The sequence below is a fragment of the Alternaria arborescens genome, assembly GCF_004154835.1.
Source record: "Alternaria arborescens strain FERA 675 chromosome Unknown contig_42, whole genome shotgun sequence".
In the NCBI taxonomy this organism is placed as follows: Eukaryota; Fungi; Ascomycota; class Dothideomycetes; order Pleosporales; family Pleosporaceae; genus Alternaria; species Alternaria arborescens.
Window position 1 is genome coordinate 32,360 of NW_021167897.1, and position 16,018 is coordinate 48,377.

General features: G+C 51.2%; 6 protein-coding genes across 6 annotated transcripts; 2 read left to right on the top strand and 4 right to left on the bottom strand.

Annotated features, from left to right (window-relative positions):
* Window positions 1–1,157: 1,157 nt before the first annotated feature.
* AA0111_g10973 (hypothetical protein) lies at window positions 1,158–2,478 on the top strand (the record flags this gene model as incomplete). The annotated part of the gene is made up of 4 exons (XM_028644785.1): window positions 1,158–1,310; window positions 1,366–1,714; window positions 1,769–1,974; window positions 2,026–2,478. 4 exons carry the CDS (start codon window positions 1,158–1,160, stop codon window positions 2,476–2,478), a joined length of 1,161 nt encoding a protein of 386 aa, XP_028501407.1.
* Window positions 2,479–4,576: 2,098 nt separating this feature from the next.
* Window positions 4,577–5,839, bottom strand: AA0111_g10974 (hypothetical protein; the record flags this gene model as incomplete). Its single annotated transcript, XM_028644786.1, has 3 exons — window positions 4,577–5,352; window positions 5,402–5,747; window positions 5,801–5,839. The coding sequence occupies 3 exons, from the start codon at window positions 5,837–5,839 to the stop codon at window positions 4,577–4,579; spliced, it is 1,161 nt and encodes a 386-aa protein (XP_028501411.1).
* A 1,493-nt stretch (window positions 5,840–7,332) lies between these two features.
* AA0111_g10975 (hypothetical protein) lies at window positions 7,333–7,557 on the bottom strand (the record flags this gene model as incomplete). The annotated part of the gene is made up of 1 exon (XM_028644787.1): window positions 7,333–7,557. The coding sequence occupies one exon, from the start codon at window positions 7,555–7,557 to the stop codon at window positions 7,333–7,335; it is 225 nt and encodes a 74-aa protein (XP_028501406.1).
* A 629-nt stretch (window positions 7,558–8,186) lies between these two features.
* AA0111_g10976 (Uncharacterized protein) lies at window positions 8,187–12,465 on the top strand (the record flags this gene model as incomplete). The annotated part of the gene is made up of 3 exons (XM_028644788.1): window positions 8,187–8,234; window positions 8,280–10,731; window positions 10,778–12,465. 3 exons carry the CDS (start codon window positions 8,187–8,189, stop codon window positions 12,463–12,465), a joined length of 4,188 nt encoding a protein of 1,395 aa, XP_028501409.1.
* Window positions 12,466–12,596: 131 nt separating this feature from the next.
* On the bottom strand, window positions 12,597–13,892 carry AA0111_g10977 (hypothetical protein; the record flags this gene model as incomplete). Its single annotated transcript, XM_028644789.1, has 1 exon — window positions 12,597–13,892. One exon carries the CDS (start codon window positions 13,890–13,892, stop codon window positions 12,597–12,599), a length of 1,296 nt encoding a protein of 431 aa, XP_028501410.1.
* A 546-nt stretch (window positions 13,893–14,438) lies between these two features.
* Window positions 14,439–15,941, bottom strand: AA0111_g10978 (hypothetical protein; the record flags this gene model as incomplete). The annotated part of the gene is made up of 1 exon (XM_028644790.1): window positions 14,439–15,941. One exon carries the CDS (start codon window positions 15,939–15,941, stop codon window positions 14,439–14,441), a length of 1,503 nt encoding a protein of 500 aa, XP_028501404.1.
* Between the last annotated feature and the right edge of the window lie 77 nt (window positions 15,942–16,018).

Sequence of the window (16,018 nt, forward strand, 5' to 3'; positions counted from 1 at the left end):
AGCCCCACCCGCTTTAACCTAGGCCCCCCGCGACTCAGCGCGGTACGGCTCGTCCGTTTGTTAGTTAACGGCAGTTTGTCTACCGAAACTATAAACTGGCTGAGCCCCGAATTCATTGAACGTAGCCCGTACGATATCGTGAAGATTACCTGAACGCAAACAGAATGCGCTCGCCGTACCTGCTTTTGATGGCGCGGGGTTGGGCTCGTAGAGTGGATGCCTGATTGCACAAATGCATGCAAAGGATTCGAAGCCCTGCAGCGTCGCGTGCATGGGCGGAAGGTTCGGGCCTTTTGCTGGGGCAACCAAACCGTTTATGTTATTTTGGAAAGGCGACGCGGGCGCTAGACAACTTGCAAAGCTTCATTCTGTGATCATGTCGTTTATTGAAGGAGACGTTTCCACTGTGTGTTCCAAGTTGGCAGATCTTACTGAATGTATTTACTCCAGACCATTCGGGTTCAAGACGCATCCGATGACGGCCCGCGAGTATGACCGTAAGTCTAGGATCGATTTCCTGGTCTATACGTGAAGAACGATGTGTATACTCGCGGAGTCATTTATCCGAGGGTAATTCGAGGGTCTTGAAGTCTCGAGTGGGTGGAGATGTGGGTATATCAGGGATATCGGAAGTGCGGTAGGTTCGTACAGAAGGCCCGACATCACTGACGCAGCCTCGCCAGTTCTTGCACAAGTAACAAGCCAGGGAGTGGTTCCGGGCACTACGGCATTGCAACGGCTCTTATTCAAGGACCTGTGTGGCTGCAACTGGGGGAACCGTACTGGATGGGGCTATTGCGGGACAGGATTACTCTTGAGAGGGGCGCGGAAGACATGGATCGGGGCCACCGGGTCAACGCCTTGAGCGTGGTCAAAGTGCTCAGTGGTCGGTGTTGCAAGACTTCAGGCACCGAAAGCTGGTTACTGGTCCTTGTGTTGCGATGTTGTTTGGCTGAGGCATGCACGTGTACTTCGAGCTGCAAAGAGGTTCAAAAGCATTATTCGGGAACATCCGTTTGAGGACATTTGCACGTACACCTCGCAATCTATTCTTTTATGTGCCACTGTAACGTGGTGTAATATTTATTGATTGTTGGTTTTCAATCTACTTGTTTCGCTATTGGCGAAGCTTCGCTGTTCTCCTACATACCAGAATCATGGCGGTGAGCCCACTGGAACAGGCTCTCATCGAGACATGGACTCTATACGGGTTTGGAAGCATCGCTATTATGCTGAGAGTTTTCTCGCGCACGAGGATGGTCGGTATCGCTGGTTGGCATCCGGACGACTACCTGATATTCTTTGCGTGGGTAAGTCGAATGATCCAACCAAAGAGAACTTGCGAAGAAGCGCTAACATTCGCAGGCTTGTTACACAGGCATGACGGTAGCTGCTCACATCGTAGGAGGAACCGGCGACACGTCGCATCTCACGATGCAAGAACGACTGTCGTTCACCCCTGAGCAAGCGGCTGCACGCCAAAGAGGCAGCCAGTGGTTCATGGTTGGTTGGTTCACCTACATCGGCTTGATCTGGACTCTGAAGTTGAACATGTTGTTTCTCTACAGACGAGTGGTCAGTGTAGTATGGGTGAAGATGTTCATCGTCCCCACCATGGTGTTCGTCGGCGCAACCGGCATCTCTATCTGGATTTTGCTCGGGTCAGCATGTCGCCCTTTTCACAAGATATGGCAGATTCTTCCGGACCCAGGCAGTGAGTAACGCTTCACCACTTCAGAGCGAAGTTGAAACTGACTGAACTTACCAGAATACTGCATGCCGCAGAGTCCGGCATTTTTGGTAACCATATTGGTGCTAAATCTGTTGACGGATGTATGCATCATGCTCATCCCCATCCCCATCATCATCCCACTCAAAATCTCGTGGGGCCGCAAGATTGGATTGATGATTATGTTCTCCGGCGCTATGTTCATCATGATAGCAGCAATCTTGCGGGTTTATTTCGTCATGGCGGTAAGTGTCTAACGAGCAAAAGGTCCACTTTCCCGCTAACAGTTATTTCAGCTTCAACAAGGCCAAACAGCGGCCATCTGGTCTTGTCGAGAAGATATTGTCGCAATCATCATCGGTCAAGCCACCATCATTCGTCCTCTTTTTACCCGCCGGTTCTGGAGTGGCAACTACGACAGCTCCAACTCGTACCCATCGAACAAGCCATCACACGGCTATGAGTCCCACGAGCTATCTGGTAGTGGAGGCGACGGATCAAAGGCGTCGCGTCTGGGATTCCGCAAGCCAAAGGACCCGTATAACATCAGCGTGCTCCATACGGCGCAAGGAAATGAGAGCCAGGAGAGGATCGTTGGAACACAGCAAGACGCCGGTTATGCAACTCGGGCACCAACTCAAAACAGTGATCACAGCGGCCGTGGTTTGGATATCACAGTCAAGAAGGAAGTTGACGTGTCAGTTTCGGCTGCAAAGCAAGGTCTACAGTCATCTTGGAAGGCAGTGTGACGAGTCAAGGGGTGATGTGCTGGCATAAACCTTGGAGACCGGAATCCGAGGCATGAACATTCCACCAACAGCATGCCGTACCTGAATGTACGAGCTGAAACCACGGAATATGGCTACATCATAATGGATGAAGACCAGAGGTCATCAAAGGCTCCAAAGTCGAAAAGGGGAGAATGGAAGAACGAGGGTTCAACCAAAGGCAGGTCATCTCCAAGGACTGGACATGGCAGGAGTTGTAGGGGTGCCTAGCTCTGTCAGGAACACTAACGATGTTCGTTAACTTTCCTACGACGGCCACTAATCATGACATTCAATGTGATCTTTGACATAGTCAGCATATCAGAGTGGTACAAACGTTCTGTCACTATCCGTAGTGTCTCTAATAGCGATACCTTGCTCTGTAGTTAGTCTCTGTCCTACTTGTTGTGTAGTTAGTGTGTAATTCTTCCGGAAGATCTCCTGATCAAACATGCAGACACTGACATTAAAAACGATGATAGCAGCATGATGCAAACATGATAGGGTATACACTATCCTCAAGCACGAGGTCTAGTGGATAGTATAGGGGTGGGAGGAATGCATAGTAAAAAAAAACTTGCTCCAAAGTCAACCACTACCTCAACCACGACGACAGCATGGTCAACAAAAGCACAAAAACAATGAGCCCGACGTGGGGGTCGAACCCACAACCTTGAGATAACCAATCGAGTCTTGTTAGGACGTGAAAGCTAAGAGTCTCACGCTCTACCGATTGAGCTAGCCGGGCGATGCTATTGATTGATGGAAAACGGACGGAATACAACAGTGTTATTCACAGTATGAATGTTTGGAGTGCAGCATCTAGGCCTGAGAAAACCAATCGCCCTTTCATCCACTTTGCTGAGGTGTGGTTTGGTGGTTGACGAAGAAAATTTCCTACGGTTGTGTGGGGCCGGGGGCGGCGACGAGATCGGCGAACTTCATGTTCAAGACCTGCGGGAGCCGTTAATCAAGATCATTCGCACCAATACCCTTCTGCCTTTTGATGTGCCATTATGATGTTTCGCATGGTAGGCCGCTTATCGAATGGATCCCAATCGCAGTATCAGGAGTAGTCGCGCGCGCATCAACGTAGCGACCAACTACGCATTAGGCTTTCTGAGTAGGATGTTCTTATACCAACACTGTGGAAGTAAGATACTGTTGCTGAGCTTCTACGCTTTGACTCCGTTTGCTGTCCACGGGTCTTGTGGTAAGGGGCTCATAACCGGTAGTGGTATCGGCCAGGTATTCAAGACCTCCTGAGGATGATTTCCGAGGTCCAAACTCGGTTTGATCGCATGCTAATACCATGTCGAGCTTATGTAGTTGTAAGCATGTGGTCCGATAGGTTGTTTTCAATAGGCGCTTGATGGAATGGTCCACTGGCGCGGGGAAGATAGGGGTGCCTCAGCTGAACGCAGCTCAGAGCGGAAGACTGGCCATATCGATATAGCGAATAAGACTGCAAGAGCATAGCATGCATTCAAAAACAATTGAGTTAAAAACAACAATCAGGTATTGAGGTATAGGTGTGGTGTAACTGTCTGTACCTAGTAGCTGTGGACACCTTACACCTCAAGCTGCAGTATCCTAATGACGTATTCATGTACTGTAACGCACAGACCACCATCCCTGCTCGGAACAGACGGCCTCATCCCAACAGAGAGCCTCGTTTTTGTGGCAATTGACGTTTAGACAAGCTTTGTGATCAACATCTAGTGTGAGGCTGAAATTTAGATTTCTGGGTATGGTGGTCAGCCAGGTGCTAGGCTGAGTACCACAGCTGCTTAATCTCGATATCGGCCTGGGACTTCGCTGAACATGCTTCCGTACATGCACACCCGGTAAAGGATTTACAAGGCAAAGAAATGCACTGTAACTCAGAGAATCGTATACTACTGGTTGAATAGGTTGGTCTCGTTATATCGTTTACTCATACATCATGGAAAGAAAAAATCGTAACAGGCGCCCATGCAAGCCTCCCGCCCCAAAAAGGTATAATCGCGATCCAAACGCCTCGCTGTGACACAAGAAACAGCCCCTCAAACGCATTGACACTGTCGTCATCGCCATCTCTTCATCGATAGATCACCTCTTCTCTCAGCATGCTTCTTGGTGGACTCGGTGCTCGCGGCGCAGCAGGAAGGCTCATTCTCGTTGTCTCGACCTTGGCCTCTCGTAGGTCAATTTCTCCCTCTAGCTCGCCCACATCATGGTATGTTCCTACATGCTTCACTAAGCTGTCTACCGTTCGGCAGATCGCATCTACGTCTCTGCCCCTACTACAGATTGTGCACGCGTACTCGCCATCCGGGGTATGGCATTTGAGAACGAAGCGCTGGGCAAGACGGAATTCGCGTGTCTCCATGATATCAGTTTCGTATCCGGTCGTCTTGTCGTACATGGTAATGGGTGTTCGCTTCCCGATCATCCAGAAGTCTTCGCTGGTGACATCAAGAACAACGCCGCACGCGGGGCATGCGCAGCTACCTCCAGGTGCAAATGTAGATGCTAGGGGCTTGCCGGGCATATGCTGTAAGTCGAGAGCGTAGCGGCAGAAGAGTTGCTCCCCAACATCCATTATCGCACTAGGTGCGCGTTGCGAAGGGACCAAGGAGCGCGCAGGCGATGCGGGACGGAATTCGCCGCCACCTGCTTGTGAGCCTCCCAGACGCTGTTGTGCTTCTTGTAGGGCTACCATGGAGCCTTCTCGGGCTTGGTTCGAGGCGGCGATGAGCTTGGCCATGTCGGCGCGAGTCAACTGGCGGTCGTTGTAGAGGGCGTCTTGCAAGACGTTAATGACAGTTTGTTGAAGCTGTATGATCTGCGCTTGCAGTTGGTTCTCGACGATGGCTGTGAGGAGAGTCAGTATTGTACTTGCTGTCGTACTCAGAGTACCTACCATCGCCTTGCGCAAACCGGCTGCCCATTCTACCATAGCCTTGGTCATACATCCTCTGAATCATCATGCCGTCTCTCTGAAAGTTGTTTCCTACATCGTCGCGCCCTCCCCACTGCCCGCCTCCCCCACCGTTCTTCAGCCGATCAATCTCCTGTTGTCTGCCCTCGGCTTTCTTCTGTGCATCTTCGAACTGCTGCTTCAGCTCCTTGATCTCGCCATCTTGCTTTGAGTCGCGTTGTTTCTGTCGGTGCTGTTCGCGCCTATCTGCGACGCGTTCCCATAGCCCCATAGACGCCGTGAACGTGCCGACGAGAGTAGACGCCAATGTGGCCACGATGAAGGTTTTCTGAGTCAACTGTGTGAGCTTGTATATTACATGTAGATTCGTCATATATTTACCTTGAGTTTCTTCTCTTCGATCCATGATGCATAGTTCATTTTCGCGTTGGTGGTGGTGAGCAACTACGCTCACACGTCGTTCCGGGATGTGAATCGTGGAAAGTGCCGAGAAGATTGCTTACTCTGGAGCAAGTTCGAGGATGATAACTTCCTACTCTTGACTTTGATCTAGCAAAAGCAGCCGCGTTTTCAAATACTGATGTTACGGAAGAGTAGGGTAAGAAAAGAAAAGCGCGGAGAATAAACCCATCACCCCTCTGCGCGCCCTCAATGACGCATTCTGTCCACCCGCAACCTGTAACATGCGCGAGTTGCGGCCCCAAACGGTGCCCGAGCCCCAAGATCACCCTTGCATGGAAATTTACGGCACCTGATTGCGCCAAATGTCGCGCAATCAGTGGAATGGGCATGGGCGCAGTTCACTGACCGCTGCTTTCACGATGCGGATGTGAGCCGCGCCAGCCAAAGTGGAGGCGACATGTGCGGTGATGTCATGACGCTAGCTGTCTTGGATTTAGGCAAAGCGCGGAGATGAGACGCCGTATGGGCGATGAGAGTTGCAAACCGCGACTTTTCAGCGTAAGCTTTGCCGTAAGACATTAAATAGACTGGACGGACTTGTTGGGGCGAGTTGATATCTTCGCAGTACATTTCTGTCCATCGTGGGAAGGTTGAAACGTGTCCACCCCACCAGTGCCAACAGCCATCGCGCTCTCCATAACCTCGGCTTCCATACAGACTTGCGAAAACGCGTTCCGCTTAAGACATGTACCCATATATGTTGGTTTCGACCCGTACATCGCCAGGTTCCTGTCATCAACGACCACTACCTATGTAAGCTGACTGCATTACCCTACCTGCAGGCGGAGTGCTAGCCATATAGCGATCACGATACGTATGTATCGTCAGATACTGTTTTGGTGTTGTACAAGATGTGTGTTGCTTGTCGATGACCTTGGACCTTTTCATGGCAATATGAATGGAATCCAGGCTCTAGGTATGTTGAAGGCATGAAGCGACCAAACACCTCTTGCAGAACGCATTTCGGCCCAACACCCATCACACCACCATTTAGCAATAGGACCGATGCCAACGACCACGACCATCCCAGAGTCTGCCAGAGCGTACCGAGTAGCCTGATCCACGCCCATTCACACCTTTGTTATTGCTCTGCACCTTTATAACCCGTAAAACTACCAAAATTTGCACATACGACCATAGGACACTGAAAATTAGGCTTCCCGTCCGCTCAGCCATATACAAGCAGTGTACCGGCGGATTAGTAGTTAGGTGGGTGACCACTAGCGAATCCCCGCTGTTGTATGTCTTTTTTTTTTACTTTTAGCTGCCCAGGAATATATCGAGGCTCTGGGCAGAAGGCAACTTAACCGAGTTGCTAGAGAACTCCATTTTCGTTGAGACATGGGACGTCGAACAAGCTTGGTGGTTCTTTTTGGTTTTTTTTCTTGAACGAGATAGATCGATAGGCTTCGAAAACCCTCGCAAGATCCAGTGCTTCGACCCCATACATGCTAGCCGCTGTGGGCGTTGGAAAAAGGGTCTGTTAGCCAGTCTGATATCTTGCTGAGCATAGCATCAGCCGCTGCTACTGTTGCCTTCTCTGCTTCAACATCCTTGGTGGGGAAACCTTCGAACGCGTGTGACTGACCATGAACTTTGTAGTATTCAATTCCCGGCGCTCTCCAACCTTCCTGGCTTGAGGCCTTGATCATGTTGCCCGCAAGCTTGTCAGCCATGACTTCGAGCTCGCGGCGTCCACATTGCTGACTTCTCGAGGCGCTCCTTATTTCTGGATTGTCTTGCTCCCGATAAATGCTACCGAAGCCGGCTACGGATACAGCCGTTTGACTGAGCCGGGTGGACGATGGGATCAAAGGCAAGGTAACCTTTCGGAACGCAGACGCGCTACACGCGAATTCGTGACCAAGACGCGATGGGTGTCGCTGTTTTGTCCCACTTCTTATCACGACAATGCGGTATCCAAGGACGTCGCAGCCACGCGAACCTTGCTCTCACGGCAGAGAAGGTTGACGACGCTCCGATTGTGGTTTGACGGGAGCAGCCGTATAGGTGGTCGGATGATGACCAAGCGCACTAAGCCTAAGGCAGCGAAAGCCGCGGAGTTTAGGTGACGCAGATGAGATGGATGACAAAAGGGCCCCGATGTCGCGGGGCAGCAACGGGAAGATTACCCCACTTTCGATTCTCGTGGGTGGTGCATGCAGTCGCGTGTGGCTTGCATCATGTCACGTACAAACCTCACTTCACTTGTTGCTCACTCTGAGGTTTCCTCTGGCGTCTGCCGATGCTTTTATCCTCCTGAAGCTCTGCCATAGCACCTTGAGCTTCACCAGCCCCCATCAACATGGCGACTCCAAAGATTAGCGAGCGGGGCATCCGCATCGCGATTGATGTATGCCACCAAAACATACACGCATGGCAATAGCTGACAGTGCAGCGTGGCGGTACTTTCACCGACTGCGTAGGCAATCCTGGCACCGGCAAGATGGAGGACGACATCCTCATCAAGCTGCTCTCCGTCGACCCCTCCAACTACGATGACGCGCCGCTCGAAGGCATCCGCCGCCTCCTCTCCAAATTCACTGGAACCGAGATTCCCCGTGGACAGCCGCTCGACACATCCAAGATCGAGAGCATACGCATGGGCACCACGGTCGCGACCAACGCGCTTCTAGAGAGAAAGGGCGAAGACATTGCCATGGTCGTCACAAAGGGCTTCAAGGATTGTCTCGAGATTGGAAATCAGAGTCGGCCCAACATCTTCGCGCTCGACATCCGGAAGCCTGAGGTGCTCTACAAGAAGGTTGTCGAGATCGATGAGCGCGTCACATTAGAAGACTACGCCGAAGATCCAGAAAGGAACCAAACACAGGCCAAGAGCATAGAAGAGGCTGGCGACAATACTGACTTGGTCAAGGGCTTGTCTGGTGAGACGGTGCGCATCCTACAACGGCCCCAGGAAGAGGCGATAAGAAGGCAGTTGCAGGAAGTCTACGATGGTGGACTGAAGAGCATTGCGGTATGTTTGATGCATGGATACACATACCCAAAGCACGAGGCGTTGGTGGGAAAGATCGCGAAGGAGATTGGTTTTGAGCATGTCAGTTTGAGTCACGAGCTCATGCCTATGATCAAGCTGGTCCCACGAGCCACTTCGGCCTGCGCAGACGCATATCTCACCCCTGCGATACGAAAGTATATCGATGGTTTTTCCAAAGGCTTCGAGGGCGGCCTTGGCACTAAGAGCGTGAAACGCGAGGAAGGATCAAAAGGCGCACGCTGCGAGTTCATGCAGTCAGATGGAGGCCTGGTTGACGTCGACATCTTCTCAGGCCTGAAAGCTATCCTTTCAGGTCCTGCCGGTGGTGTTGTTGGTTATGCGCTCACATCGTACGATCCGAAAACCAAGATTCCTGTCATTGGATTCGACATGGGCGGCACTAGTACCGACGTGAGCAGATACGGCGCTGGACGCTACGATCATGTCTTTGAAACTACGACAGCCGGTGTCACCATCCAATCACCACAACTCGATATTAATACTGTTGCTGCTGGTGGTGGATCGCGCCTGTTCTGGAGAAATGGACTTTTTGTTGTTGGCCCAGAGTCTGCGAGCGCACATCCAGGTCCAGCTTGTTATCGCAAGGGCGGTCCTTTGACAATCACAGACGCGAATCTGTTCCTTGGACGCTTGTTACCAGACTTCTTTCCTAAGATTTTCGGTAAGAACGAAGACGAGGGGCTCGATGCGCAGGCGAGCGAGAAGTTGTTCAAGGAGCTGGCGGAGCAGATCAATAAAGAGGTCGCAGGCGGCAACAAGGAGAAAGAGATGTCGCTGGACGATATCGCGAACGGTTTCATCAAGATTGCGAATGAAACCATGACACGACCTATTCGCAGTCTGACCGAAGCCCGTGGACACGACACAAGTAAGCACCGACTTGCGACGTTTGGTGGTGCCGGTGGTCAGCACGCAGTGGCCATCGCCGAAGCTCTTGGCATCTCGCAGATTCTGATCCATCGCTACTCGTCGGTTCTTTCCGCATATGGTATGGCGCTTGCCGACGTTGTTGATGAGAGGCAAGAACCAGAGTCTACTGTATGGTCGGACAAGAAGGAAACAAGAGAGTACTTGCAAAACAAGATGGCAGATTTGAAGAGCAAGTCGACAAGTACGCTCAGAGATCAGGGCTTTGACGAGGAGCATGTCCACTTCGAGGAGTACCTCAATCTAAGATACCGAGGAACAGAATCCGCCCTCATGATTATCAGGCCGACTAAGGAGGAGGCACAGCAAGAATACGATGGAGATGAATGGGCGTTTGGCAAGGCTTTCGTCAAGCAGCATGAACAAGAATTCGGCTTCACTTTACCTGATCGCGATATCATTGTAGATGATGTGCGAGCTCGTGGCATCGGCAAGACATTTGAAGGTCTCGAAAAGAGCGTGGATCAGCAACTCAAAGAGATCAAGCCAAAAGATATCTCAGGCGAAACGAAGCGCTACGACACTCGCAAGGTATTCTTTGAGGGTGGCCGACAAGACACTTCAGTCTACAAGCTCGAGGATTTGGAAGTTGGTGATCGATTGAAGGGGCCAGCAATTATCGCGGATGGTACGCAGACTATCGTTGTGACACCTGGAGCTACTGCGCTTGTCATCAATACCCACGTCGTGATCAACATTGGTGAGACTGAAGACCAAGAGAAGGAGGTTGGTACGAAAGAGGTCGACCCAATCCTGCTCAGCATCTTTGCGCATCGATTCATGGCCATTGCTGAGCAGATGGGCCGCGCACTCCAGAAAACTAGTGTTTCTACTAACGTGAAAGAACGGCTGGATTACTCCTGCGCGCTGTTTGACGAGAATGGTGGACTTGTCGCCAACGGTACGTCGATTGTTAAAGTGACCGAACCCGGCTAATGATAGTGAAGCCCCTCATCTACCGGTACATCTCGGTAGCATGTCAACCTGTGTTCGCAAACAAGCCGCCATCTGGAAGGGCAAGCTCAAGAAGGGTGACGTCCTCGTCTCGAACCACCCTATGTTTGGCGGCACTCATCTGCCAGATATCACTGTAATCACGCCCGCCTTTAGTGGTGATAATATCATCTTCTACGTCGCTTCACGCGCGCATCATGCCGACATTGGAGGCATACTCCCCGGCTCTATGCCTCCTGCATCAAAAGAGCTTTATCAAGAAGGTGCGGCTATCAAATCCGAGAAACTAGTATCCGAAGGGCACTTCAACGAGAAGCGCATCACCGAGCTTCTTCTGGACGAACCAGGTCAGTATCCTGGTTGCTCTGGTACACGATGCCTCAGTGACAACATCAACGATCTGAAGGCACAAGTCGCCGCCAATCAAAAAGGTATCAACCTAATCAGCACACTAATGTCGGACTATGGCGAGCGAGTTGTCAAGTTTTACATGACCAACATCCAAGCCAATGCAGAGCAATCTGTTCGTGCTCTACTCAAAGACGTCTACAAGCGTTTTGAAGGCCAGGATCTTAGCGCAGAGGATTTCATGGATGATGGAAGCCCTATCCGACTCAAGGTATCGATCGATCCTGAGAAGGGTGAGGCCGTATTCGACTTTTCCGGCACAGGCCCTGAAGTTTACGGAAACATCAATGCGCCAGAAGCCGTCACCTACTCTGCTATCATCTACTGTCTGCGCTGTCTTATCAGCGAGGACATCCCGTTGAACCAAGGTTGCCTCAAACCGATCCATGTCCTCATTCCCAAGAAATCCTTCCTCTCACCATCCGACAACGCGGCTGTTGTGGGCGGCAACGTTTTGACAAGTCAGCGTGTTACCGACGTAGTTCTCAAGGCGTTCAAGGCCTGCGCTGCGAGCCAGGGCGATTGCAACAACCTCACTTTCGGCTTTGGCGGCACAACATATGGAGAAGGCGATAAGAGTGGTGAACGCAAAGAGACGAAAGGTTTCGGGTATTATGAAACAATTGCAGGAGGATCTGGCGCTGGCTCAACATGGAATGGCACAAACGGTGTGCATACACATATGACCAACACCCGCATCACCGACTCTGAGGTCTTCGAGCGAAGGTATCCTGTTCTGCTCCGTGAGTTCTCGCTACGACAAGATAGTGCCGGCAAGGGCATGCACGTTGGTGGTGAGGGTGTGATTCGCGACATCGAGTTCCGCATCCCCGTCCAAGTTAGCATTCTTAGCGAGCGAAGAGTATACCATCCCTACGGCATGGAAGGAGGAGGCGACGCAGCATGTGGCTTGAACATCTGGGTCAAGAAAGTGGACAAAAAGGCTATTGACCAGAACTCGGACTCCAAGCGCCCCACAGAACCTCTGGAGGATACTACACATGCGCCTAGGACTTCTGATGCAGTAGAAGCGGCCCAGAAGAAAGACGCTGCAAGGGCGAAAGAAGACGTGGAGTACAGATATATTAACATGGGTGCTAAGAATACGGCGGCTATGCGGCCGGGTGAAAGAATCATCATTCATACACCTGGCGGCGGTGGCTGGGGTAAGGAAGGTGAGGAAAGTAGGGTTCAGAACAAGGTCGATCCAAGGGGAAGTTGGAAGGGTGGAAGTATAGCCGAAAGGCAGAGCACTGCAGAGGCCAGTGCGTAGACACTGCTTCGTGTATAGTATAAGCAACGTGGACAGCGAATCTCATCTAAAGATCCGATGCTTTCTTGAAGATGTGTAAATCATGTCCATGGTTGTCTAAGCCGTCCTGAAACCAAGACAATTCGTGTACCCTACTCGCTTCCAGAAATTATACCATCTTCTTCTCTCGCTTTGGCAAATTCAACGCTCTCATAGAATTCATTCATCTCGTTCCAACCCTTCTCCCATTCCTGTTTCATCCATCCCTCCTTCGCAACCCAGAGCTTCTCATGGACGACCTTCAGTTTTCCATCGCCCTCGTCTTCCGCAGGAAAGAATCCACCCCATTGTCTATCCAACTTTGTCACTGGGTATGCGCTCTCTGGACCAAACTGCCAGTTTAAAAACGCCTGCTCAGCCATTACGCAATCGTAATTATCCGTCTTGACATAATTCTGCACAAGTCGTGCATGCATGCGCAAGGAGGGAGTGAAGACCATTGACCCGACGTTGACGTTAGGATATGTCGCATTGAAGATATCTTGCGCGACGCCAGCGAAGACGTAAGGCTCGCAAACTGGCCCGTCGGGTAGAAAGTCGTCAAGATGCAGTTTCTCCGGTATGCAATCTTGCTTAGGCGCGAGGTCGAACATCTCATCAATATTCGCCAACGGAAACGCATCGGCATCCAAAAACAGGATGCGCTCGAATTCTGTCTCTTTCCACATATTGAGCTTGGCAAAAAGATCTTTCCATCGGTCTTGCACGCCAGAGACGTTGCATTCCCATTGAAGAGGCGATAGCTCGCGTACTAGTGCACCAGCTCCTTTAAGGAGCGCACGCTGCTCGTCTGTTACATACTCGGCCACATAGACGATGAGAGGGTATTTTTGGCTACGTGTTTGAGAAGACCAGAGTATCCGATAGATAAGCGAATGGATAGCGAGAAAGTAGGGATCTTTAAGAGAGGGATTACGAGTAGCAAGAAATGTTGCGTACGCATAGTTTCCAGGGGTGCCGAGGTCGTAACTGTGAGGCGTTTGTGTCGAGTACCGTTGAAGCACGGTGGTAGGTAGGTCAAGCTGTAAATCGTCTTGGAAAGGATATTTCGTCTCGGGTTCGCTGTCTGTTCTTGATGACGGTGAGACTTCCTCCAAGGAAGGTCTCGGCTGGAGGTCTAGACTAGGCTCTCCAATAGCGGAAGCGGCGATTTCCTTTAGCGGCGACCTAACATCTCCTGGTATTGCTTGGCTTGATACTTCATCCTTCAGGATAACGAAACCATCGTTTTGGTGGGAGGAGGTGAGCCTGTCAGACGGCAATATTTCAATTCCGCTGATGTGTGCACCCTCTGGTGTGGCTTTAAATTCGTGTCGGTGTTGTGCAACGAGGTACACTGTTCCGAGACAAGCAAGTGTTGCTAGAGTAATATTGTGTCGGCGTCGCATGATGTGTACGGAGACACAATGCACATTTGGCGAAAAACCTTTAGTCAATCCTTGAAGGGGCGGATATCACATGCACCCACAGTCGAAATGCTCGGGCACACACCCACGTCATAATTAAGCCGACGACGGGAGAGGGAAGAGGTGTTACTTGAATAATGGTAACAAAGCCGATGACCTGATCATCGCCTCAACACTGATGAGAGCAAGGCTTCAGATAATCACGCGGCGTTGTCGCCAATTTCGGGTGCTGCCGCTAACAACGATCTGCAGGCGCGCAAAGACCAACGTTCAATGCCCAGGCGCCCAGAGATTACCCCATGGGGCGCCGTGTCGGAGCAAGCTCCAATTCGGAACAACCAATAGATATTGTGCCTCCATGATAATGCACCTTACCCTGTCCGCACCTGCAGTAGTGTTGTGACGGGAATTCCCTGAGCGGGTAAAATCACATGAAGCCGAGTAAGAGATGAGCACGCAAGCGTGCATGTGGTCCAATGCAAGGCGATGACGCAGAAAAAAAACTTCAACGCAAAACTGATTAAATTTCTATCGTACAGAGTAGCTGCGCTGGTGCTTCGGCGGGGTTACTTGTGACCGGACCGTACACTTGTAAAGCCAATTGGCTAATGTGACGCTGGGCTCATCGACTAGTTTCGTAACAACCTCGGCAGCGTAGAGTGTAAGGGGAAGAATGATCAGCTGTGGTAGCCAGAATGCAACCTCAAGACCCATAGGCCCTTTCTTGGGGAGCGGGAACTTGTCGACCCATGCTGGTATACCGTCCTTGTGAAATGGCCTTGAGAGCCCAACCGCGGCGTAAAGTCGGTCTCCCAGGGTCCATATTACAAGCCCGTGGACTAGGTATAGCGCAAACGAGATGCGCGCAAGGTATTGGCAGAAACCAGTCTCGAAGAAGCGCTTGAGCCATGGCAGGCGTGGGATCGAGGCTACTGCGAAGGATGCAGCCCAGAAGAGGTAGAACCACTTTGCGTCGAAGACAGCTTGGGGCTTGAGATGTGACAGCCAGACCCATCCAGGCGACCTGGAGATGAGAACGGTGCGATCGATTTCTGGCGCATCGAATGCCGGTACTCCGCCGAGGTAAAGTGCGGCGATGAACAAGTGGAAAAATATGAGCTCCTTGAATCCGGCCAGCGCACTAAGAAAGCGCGGGAGTTCGTCCCGCTGGGCCAGTAATTCAAGGTCACAGAGCAATACCCCGGACATGAACAATGCTGCGTAGAAGCCGTCTACCACATAGAGAAAGTATGTGATTAAAGCCACCTCGCACCATAAACGAGCGTTCCGTGTGCACCGCGAAAGTGCAGAAAGTGTAGTGTAGACGACAATGGATCCTTTGAATTCGATAGGTATTGACCAGGTATGAGGATGATACACTTCCGTGAACTCATAGATGTTTGTAGAGAATACGAAGCTGTAGTTTTTGAAGGTTTGGTACCAGACAATGACGTCTTCGCGGAATGTGGATTTCATCTCGTGCATGTCAAGTGACAGTTTACTCCAATGTCGGAATGACGTCCAGGCAAACGTGACAATGATGACAGGAATGTAAAGTCGAAGCCAGCGACGGAAAAGAGCGGAACCGACCGTTTCTGATGCGCTTGATGGTTTTCCCTCCTGTATGAGTCTCAGGCTTTTGAGCGAGAGGACATATCCTGAGATGACGAAGAAGATGGCGACGGCGAAGTGGCCACCAGAGAAGACGAGCCGTACGAAAGGGAAAGCTGCGGAGTAGTATCTTCCCTCGTAGCCGAACGAGTTTTCGAAGATCAGATTCCCTTTGCCACCGTGGGACCACAGTTGATTGTGATGCAGATATACCAAGAACGCTGCAAATCCCCTCAGACCGTCTAACCACGCTGTCGGTCTGATTGAACTGCTCTTGGTGTTTGAGCGTAAGCTCAAGAATTCCGGGCGCACGATGTTAAGACTCCATCTTGCTGTTCGGACTGGTTTCCATATCGTTGGTGACAATTTGACGTCGTCGAGGCGGCCATGATCCAAGAGTCCCCCGTGTGTGGTTGGCATGGCTGATATTGAAGCTGTAGCAGTGATCGTGATGGATTCGACCTCGACTGGACAGGGTGGTGAGGGTCTGAGGACGC